Source organism: Lathamus discolor, chromosome 3 (genome assembly GCF_037157495.1).
Source record: "Lathamus discolor isolate bLatDis1 chromosome 3, bLatDis1.hap1, whole genome shotgun sequence".
NCBI classification, from domain to species: domain Eukaryota; kingdom Metazoa; phylum Chordata; class Aves; order Psittaciformes; family Psittacidae; genus Lathamus; species Lathamus discolor.
In genome coordinates, this window is record NC_088886.1 from 28787821 (window position 1) to 28796965 (window position 9145).

Sequence of the window (9145 nt, forward strand, 5' to 3'; positions counted from 1 at the left end):
AAGCGGGACAATACTGGAAGCAATTTGTCTCCTGGTGCAGGATGGTAAAAGCTGTTGAGCAGACCACAGCAGCAGGCAGAGCAGCCCTTAGGGAGCAATTGCAGCAGTGGAGCCCTAAGGTATGTCCTGCTAATGGATGACATTGTGTGAAAACTGTAAAGCATTTTGCCAGAATTGAATGCTGGGCAGGACAGAGCCACCAAGAAATGAACTCTGATGAAAGGCAAACCTCACTGCTCTGAGAAAGCAAAAGCGCTTTTCTGACCTTTAGAATAGGCTGGGAATTTGACAAATCCTTTCTCTTTTAAACTTTCCTGGCCACGATGAAAATGTGTGAAGAGCCCTCAGCCTAAAAAGCTTTACCAGCAGCGTGGCTAATGTGGTTGCTTCCTGTCTCTCTCAGGAAGTTACTGCCTTACAGAGACGGTTCCTGTGGATAGAGAGATGTGCTCACTGGAAGGGAGACAAACTGAATTCTTGTATTTGAGTATTGCTTCTGAGTACTTTCTGGCTCAGGAGTCCCAAAGCCTCCTGAGGGCTCCTCCATAGGATGTTTCGCATATCCACTTCTTTAGATCAATGAGAAACAAAGCTGTCTGATTAGGACAGTGGAACAGCTTTAGGTCATTTCTAAAGAGTATTATACACATCTTTCTTTATATTGGAGACTCCAGCAATAGGTTTTGCTGTAATAAAAATTCAGTTTGTTGCTCTGTTAAATAACAAAACCTCTCATATAGACACCAAAACCAGCAGTGATTATTCTCAAAATTAGGAAGTTTGTTCTCCTTCCTATGTGGCTGGAGCCTGTCTGCATTCATGTAAAAAATATTTTTTTTTCTCCCGTATGTGCCATAGATTTGTTTTGGTGTATTTGTCTTTTAAAAAGAGCAGTGGGTAGGAAGTGGAATTGGTCTCACCGACACCTGTACTAACCTAACAGAACTAACCTAACATTGATCTCCTTTTGTTCCCCCATTTGGGAAGCTGGAGCATGGGGCATGGTGTTGCAGTTACGCTGAATACCTCCTCTGTTGAAATATCCAGGTTTCCACTGCTGTGCTGTCCATCACTGCAAAAGCCAAGAAGAAGGAAAAGGAGAAGGAGAAAGAGAAGAAGGAAGAGGAGAAGATGGAAGTGGTGAGTGCAAACACTGAAATTTAAATGTATCCTTATAAATTTGGAAGGTGTGTCATGAAAGCTGGCACCCCCCTACACACCTGTGTTAGTTCTGAGCAAACCATTAACATGCTTTTCAGTGTACTGCATACACAGGTTAGCATCTTTCCATTGTGTATATGCACTGTTAAAAGTGAGAGATGGTATTAGTTCTGAGAAATAAATCTTCCTCAGTATTGTTAAGTAACTGAATTCCTTAAAGGCAGAAGCTTATTTTGACAAATTTATGTGCCTTTAACTGCATGAACCTTTTGTGCTTTATTTCATTGCCAACTGTTTGTAGACCAAAGGAATTTTATCCATGTACTTTTGTTATTAATGTGGAGTAAGACTTAAGAATTTTCTGTCCTTGGGGCTCAGTGTTGTAGCAGTTGCTTGGTGATGTCTAAGTAAGTTGAGAGCACTGAAGAGTTTAAAACTTTCAGGTTTTCACGTGCTTAACTCCCTGTTCTGAAATGTTCACCTTTTTGGCAGCAGTCTCTTATGTGCTTTGCCCATCTATCAAAATGCCAAACATTTATTCACACCCAGCTCAGAACCAGCTGAGCTTTGAGCACAGAATCCATATGTTGCTCAGTAGTTATGGTGATTGCTTCAGTTCTCTGATGATTTCTTTTAGCTCATAGACCTGACACTAGAACTTGTCATCCTCATCTATCAGTAATGTGTCATCCTGCAGCAAGCTGAGGGATAGAGAAATGGCTGGTTAATGAATTCTTGGTGGTTGCTGTAATTTGGAAAACATATGGCAGCTAAAATTCTTGCTGTACCCTAACAAAGGACCCTTCCTTTTGTGCTCTTGAAACAGATGCAAATATGCCAAGAATAATTGTAAGCTAAAAATGTGTTACAGGATCATAGAATCATTTAGGTTGGAAAAGACCTTTAAGATCAAGTCCAACCATTAACCTAGCACTGCCAGGTCTATCACTAAACCATATCCGTCAGTGCCTCATCTGCACATCTTTTAAATATCTCCAGGGATGGTGACTCCACCACCTGCCTGCACAGCCTGTTCCAGTGCTTGAGAGCCCTTTTGGTGAAGGAATTTTTCCTCATATTCATTCTAAAACTCCTGTGGTGCAACTCAAGGCCATTTCTTCTTGTCCTATTTCTTGTTACTAGGGAGAAGAGACTGACTCCCATCTCACTACAACCTGCTGTCCGGTAGTTTTAGACAGTGATAAGGTGTCTCCTGAGACTCCTTTTCTCCAGGCTTCACAACCCCAGTTTCCTCAGCTTTTCCTCATAAGACTTGTGCTCTAGGCCCCTCACCTGCTTTGTTGGCTGTCTCTGGGTCTGCTCCAGCACCTCAGTGTCTCTCCTGTAGTGAGGGGCCCAGAACTGAATACAGTATTCAAGGTGCAGCCTCACCAGTGCCCAGTACAGGGGATGATCACTGCCCTGGCCCTGCTGGCCTCATTATTTCTGATATGGGCCAGGATGTCATTGGCCTTCTTGGCTGCTTGGACACAAGCTGGTTCACATTCAGCTGCTCTGAATCAACACCCCCAGGTTCTTTTCCATTGAGCAGCTTTCCAGCCACTCTTGCCCAAGCCTATAGCATTGCATGGGGTTGTGGTGGCCCAAATGCAGGACCCAGCACTTTGCCTGCTTGAATCTCATGCAGTTGGCCTTGGCCCATTGATCCAGCCTGTCCTGATCCCTCTGCAGAGCCTTCCTACCCTCCATCTGATCAACAGTCCCAGCCAATGTAGTGTCATCGATCCCCTCATCCAGATCAATACAGATATTAAACAGAAGTGACCCCAGTACTGAGCCCTTGAGAGCACCACTTGTGACTGGCCACCAACTGGATTTAACTTCATTCACCAGCACTCTTTGGGCTTGGCTACCCAGGCAGATTTTATGCTGAAAACGGTACACCTGTAAGCAGCCAGTGTCTCCAGTGGAAATGGTGTCAAAAGCTTTACAGTATATACAGTTATAAGCATATACTGTTATAAGTGGCATATATATACTATATATATATATAACTATATATATATACTTATATATATACTATAAAGCTGATAAACTCAGTAGAAACTTTTCTGATTCCACTTTAATGTCTATGTGAGAAAAGCAGAATGGTCAGAGAATTTTTGGCCTCTTTAATTTTAAAAAGAAATACACAAAACAGTATGTAAAGGGAGTGTGGCATAAGATCAAAGGTGTATGTGTAAAATAACCTTCCTAGACCTGCATGCAAGGTTGAACCTCTGGGTTTTTTTCATTTTGCTCCTTTATCAAAGTTTCCTTGTCACCAAACTTTTCCTTTCCTTTGAATTATTCTTGAAGCACTATATGCTAAGCAAAATGCGCTGAACAGATGCATCTTTCTTCTAAAATTGCTACAACATACAGTTAAGTACAGGTGTTGAGAGGAAGCAGTATATTACAAGATTCACGTGTTATGTCTGTCTGTACACTCCAGATGTCTGAAAAGTTTTGTTGGTTGAACGGAGCAGAAAAATGAGGATAGTAAAAAGGGAGCGTGCTGCCACCTGCTGTGTTTGAGTTGAGGGTTTTGCCATTGTCCTAATGTTTTAGAAGTATAATTGCTTTCCTGTTTTTTCTCTTATGCCTGTTATATGACAAGTAATCCGTAGCTTCCAAGAGATCTGCACAGCAATGAGCAGTCACTGTGACAGAGAAAGTCCTGTCTATTTTGCAGAATGTGCCATGCATGTAGTGGGGCTCCTGATTATTTCCTATTGTTTGTTTCCATCTTTTCTGCAGTCTTTTTGTTTGCACTCAGATGTTCCTGAGCAAAGGAGAAAACACAATCCATATTCTTAAGTTCATGAAGGATGCTGTGTTTCTTCCTTCTGAACTATTCCCTCTAGCTGCTGAGTCATTTGTAAAGGAGGGGTCAACTGCAGTTCCTTAGGGGAGGCACTGAGCTCAGATCATTTTGGTTGAGTTCCCGTCTCTACCAGTAATGTGAAATGTCAGTGATAGTTTTATAACTGCAAAAATCCAAGGACCGCTTTTAGCAATTTTCATGTGCTCAGTAACAATATTGAAGAATCTTCAGTTGTGACCAAAAAGTGGTGAGTGAGCCTGCAGAAAAAGTATTAGAAAGGGAACCCAGAGGTAAACTGTTCCACTGCCACCTCTCGCTGAACTTACTTTCACCTGTAGTTGGGAGTGAGGCATTGCCTGATGAGAACACTTTGATCCATGCTGGCATTGCGTGTGCCAGCTGATAGATAGGTGTTAGCTTGTTCCTCAACAGAACAGTTTCTCACCACAGTCTGGGATTTGCTGCCTGGTTGTCCTTTACCCTCCTGAACTATGAAAGGGTTAGATATTACTGTTAAAATAATGTTGATGTTCTCCTCCCCCTTTGCAGGATGAGACGGAAAAGAAGGATGAAAAAGAAAAGAAAAAAGAGCCTGAACCCAACTTCCAGCTTCTGGACAACCCAGCAAGAGTCATGCCTGCTCAGCTCAAAGTTCTCACTATGACAGAGAGCTGCCGATACCAGCCTTTCAAACCAGTAAGTGTCATCTTCCTAGTCCATGCCTTTGACAGAGTGTTCCCAGGGCTGGGCTTGTGCCAGGACCCAGAAGTTCTGCATGTCCGTGAGAGTGCCACTCTCAGCTGGTATCACTGTAATGTCTGACAGAGGTTTGCAGCTGCACTGTTGTCATACCAGCTTTTTAGTGTCTCTCTCTCCAAATGATCACATGCAGTTCTAGTTGTAAGAAAGCCAGAGCTGCTGCAGATGTTTTCACCAGGCTAATGCTGCTTTATTTTTCTTTCTTCTTCTACATATGACATGCTGTAACATGGAAACAAATCGGACGTACTCTGTATTAGTGACATTGCTGGGGACATAAAGACTGAGCCGTGATTTTTACAATGGGGTGAGAAGTTGTACAGACTTATTGCCAAAGCAGTGAAATACATTACAACTTCTTCTGGGGCTGTATTATCCTGCAGTGGGATTTATAGCTAACTGGAAAGGCTTTTCCATTGAACAGATTTCATATTCAGTTACGTCTCACCTTAGAAAAAGTGCCTTTGTCTCTGCTTAGCACTGAAGAGATAGCATGTGGTTGTCAGGTGGATGATGGAAAAGATCTTTTTAGCATTAAGCTTAAGGGATAACTAACTTTTATGTGAGATGCTCAAATATATTGCAAAGCTAACAAGCTTGCTCCTGACCTCAAAATCTCCTGAGTCAAATTCTTCTGGCCTTTATTTTTGTTCAAGAAATAACACCCTGGACTTTTTCCTTTTGCGGGATTATGCATGGGGAAAATGGTGTTCAGAAGAAGTAATATTTTTTCCAGGAAAATAGTAATGTTTTTAATAAATTGATTTATTGGAATAATATCAGCACATTGGAATTCTCTGTGCATCATCCCCTTTAGCAAAGTTGTGGAAGGATATTTTAGTTTCTACCCTTGAAAAAGAGGAGGTGACCCAAGTGATACTTGGGTTGGGAAGATCTGTTACATGGTCCAGTAATTGTCCACTCATGCAGCTGAAATATGGAGGTCACCTAGCTATTTGCTTCAGTTTCAAAAGAAGTCAAGTCCTTGGTGAGGGGAGTGCAGTTTTCAGCCTTAAACTCCCATAAACAGGTTTTGAAGAGAACAGGACAGTGTGGGTTTTTACTGGGATTAGGGTGCGTAACCAAGGAGGCTTTTGGAATGGAGCTGTTCCAGACCTTTGCTCTGCTTTGGGGAATGCCAGAGTAAAAGGCCTCTTTTAATGCTGTTTATAGCCTGGAATCCTGCTGTAGTCAAAGCCCTGATTCCAGATAGGCATGACACAGCACTGCCTCTTTGCACCTTGTGTTTCAGTCCTGGAGACACACAAATTTGCTTCAGCCTGCCAGGATGTTTGGTTGTGATCTTTGCAATTAATTTCCTTTTTTTTTTATGAGGTTCTGCTAAATAGGATTCCTCAGTTGGTGGAAGCTGGTGATCAGATTATGCTCTGTTTCAGATAGCCTCTTGGGAGGCAGCTACACATAGAGGCTTCACTAAGCTTTGTTGCCCTGAAAAGATGAGCCTTATAAAGCAATTATGGTTCGATTAGTTTACACGTGGAAAGCCCCAGACTGGGACTGGAGTAAAGCTGTGAATCCAGATGCCATTTTCTATTGAACTGAGACTTAGATAGTAGAAATACAAAAGGTGGCCTGGATAAGACTCTGTGCCATCCCCTTACCAGGCAGGGATCCATGTGAGTGTCAGATGCTTTGCTCTCTGAAACTCGTTGATGCTGAGGTGTTTCTTATGGCCTACTGTCCCGGTTTTGGCTGGGATAGAGTTAATTTTCTTCCTAGTAGCTGGTACAATGCTGTGTTTTGGCTTTAGTTTGAGAATTATGTTGATAACACACCAGTGTTTCAGTTGTTGCTAAGTAATGCTTACCCTGATGAAAGGCTTTTCAGTCTCTCATGCTCTGCCAGTGAGGAGGGGCACAAGAAGCTGGGAGGAAGTAGAGGCAGGACAGCTGACCTGTGCTAGCCAAAGGCATATGCTGTGAGGAAGTAGAGACAGGACAGCTGACCTGCACTAGCCAAAGGGATATATCATACCATAGATCATCATGTTTGGTATATAAACTGGGGAGAGTTGGCCAGAAGGGGCCAGTTGCTGCTCAGGGACAAGCTGGGTATCAACCAGTGGGTGGTGAGTATTGTGCATCACTGTTGTTTGTTGGTTTGTTGTTTTCTCTTTTATCTCTCTCTCTCTCTCTTTGTTGTTTCCTTTTATTATTAGTAGTAGTAGTATAACTTATTTTAATTTTTAAACTGTTTTTATCTCAACCCCCAGGTTTTATCCCCATCCCACCAGGGGAGGAGTAATTGAGCAAGCAGCTGTGTGGTACTTAGTTGCCAGCTGGGCTTAAACCACAACACCAAGGATAAACGCTGTGGCCACGAACACTCCATCATGAGGTAGAGGCAAGCAGCGCTAATGCTTAGTGTGTTTGTCTTGCAGCTTTCCATAGGAGGCATCATCATTCTGAAGGACACCAGTGAGGATATGGAGGAGCTGGTTGAACCTGTGGCAGCTCACGGTCCGAAGATTGAGGAAGAGGAGCAGGAACCTGAACCACCAGAACCCTTTGAGTACATTGATGATTAAGACCTGAGGTACAGTGTATTGTGCAGAGTCACCTTCATTAGTCCCAATGAAGGAAAAGCCTCTTTGGATCAACTAAAGCAATTACCAACACCTAGCATTCTTGTTTTGGCTCTCTGACAGCTTCTGCGCCAGGTTCAGAAATATGCTTCATCCTGATTTGAAGAGTTTGGCAGCAATAAAAGAGAAATCCACTCTTCTGGGTCATGCCTGACCTGATTGTACTGGATCTGGTCTCTAATCTTGCAGGTCTGGCTGCTCTTGGGTAGAGCCTTGCCGGGCAGAATTAGAGCCACGCATGGGTTTACAGGCAACAGTTGAGCTGGGAATAATCAGCTCATGAAAACGATCCCAGAGGGGCGAGTGGGTTTTGTAACAAGGCTGTCATCTACTTGATCTCAGTGTGGCAGGATTGGTTGAAAGCGAACTACTAGTCCCCTTTCTGGGGTTGTCTTGTTTTCCCAGCAGTTCTTAGAAGAATTTAAAGATGCTCCAGTCATGGGCTCTGTGGTGCTCTCTAAACCTGACTCGTAGATCTGTTCCAGGCAGTGAATGGTGTGGTTCTCAGGTTCCTTGGCTAAAGTGCCTGAACTGGTGTGCAAGTTTCTCAGTGAGAGGCAGAAACCCAGTTGCTTTATTTCCAAATATGGGCTGGCATGTCCCAGTGCTCCCAAGAGCAGAGATTATGCACTTGAACTGGTGGATAAGCAGGAAAATAAACTTCTTGTTAAAAACCGTAAATGTTGCATCAGTGGCAGGCTTGGGTGAGTGTTTGGGGTCAACCACAAGAAGCCTTAGTTAAATACATTTGCTTTTCTGGTTTCTCTTTCCCCCTCCTCCAGGGTCATGGCCTCTAAAGAAGACACTATGCTTGATACCAGAAAGACAGACATGAAGACCTTCCTATCAAGATCTGCTGTTCAGTGCATGCAGCCCCAATCTGTGCTGAGCTAAAACTGATAGTCTGTGTTTTATGGCTGAAGAACAGATATATGCTATTTAGTGTACTCTTTCACAAAACCTTGTTTTCAAATAAATATATTAAAAATTCTTGACAGAAAACTTGCTGCTTTAAAAAAAGAAAAAAGAAGCCTAACAGCTCACTCCAAATGTTAAAAACTAGACCCAAGTTGTGCATCTTCCTCCAGGAAAGCTGGACTGACTCTGCTTTTCTGTAGAGTTGTTAGGATCTGTGCAGATCTCTACTTTCTGGATCACTCACATAGGCTAGGCAAGGTCACCAACTCTGGTCTGGCCCAGCCATAGCACTGCTTCTACAGAGAGGGCAGGTCTCTACTTGACAGCAGCTGTCCAGATGAGGTCTTCATCCAAATTACCTCTGTGATACTAACTTTGCATTGATTTTCCCCCTTGTTCATCCTGGTATTCATGTGATGATGTGGGGCTGACAGAAGGGTTGTGGGTGTTAGTGATGAGGAAATGGGGCCATGTTTCTCTTTGTTTCACAGACTCCCTTTTCTTTGTCCTGTGTGCTTTCACCAAATATGAGCATAATAGCTCATGTGAGCACAGCTAGAAAACATTACAGGCCTAGATAATGTGAATCCAGACATGCAGGTTGTTAACACTGATGTGCATTGTTAGCCAAGGGGGGATTTACAGTCAGGGGTATGGAATGAGCAGCAGTCGGAAGGAATGCCACTCCACCATTCGCTGTGCAGCCAGCCCTTCACCTGGTGAGCTGGAATGCTTCAAAGGATATGCACCAGCGAGCCAGAGCCTGCAGCTGTGGTCAGCTGTAAGCTCCATCAGTTGAAACAGCACTGAAACAGAATGAGGGGCTTATTGTATGTATGCTGGGAATATTTTGCTCCATGTGAACATACCACAAG

The 9145-nt window shown here is 43.3% G+C and overlaps 1 protein-coding gene across 1 annotated transcript in view; it reads left to right on the plus strand.

The window, feature by feature from the left end:
* The window catches only part of PSMD1 (proteasome 26S subunit, non-ATPase 1), a 71289-nt gene extending 62947 nt beyond the window's left edge, over window positions 1–8342 (plus strand). The window contains exons 22-25 of the mRNA XM_065674344.1: window positions 1048–1140; window positions 4538–4684; window positions 7149–7303; window positions 8135–8342. Of these exons, the coding sequence (XP_065530416.1) occupies window positions 1048–1140; window positions 4538–4684; window positions 7149–7295 (387 nt within the window). The 3' untranslated portion in view covers window positions 7296–7303; window positions 8135–8342. The remainder of the gene's footprint in view (window positions 1–1047; window positions 1141–4537; window positions 4685–7148; window positions 7304–8134) is intronic.
* Window positions 8343–9145: the final 803 nt, after the last annotated feature.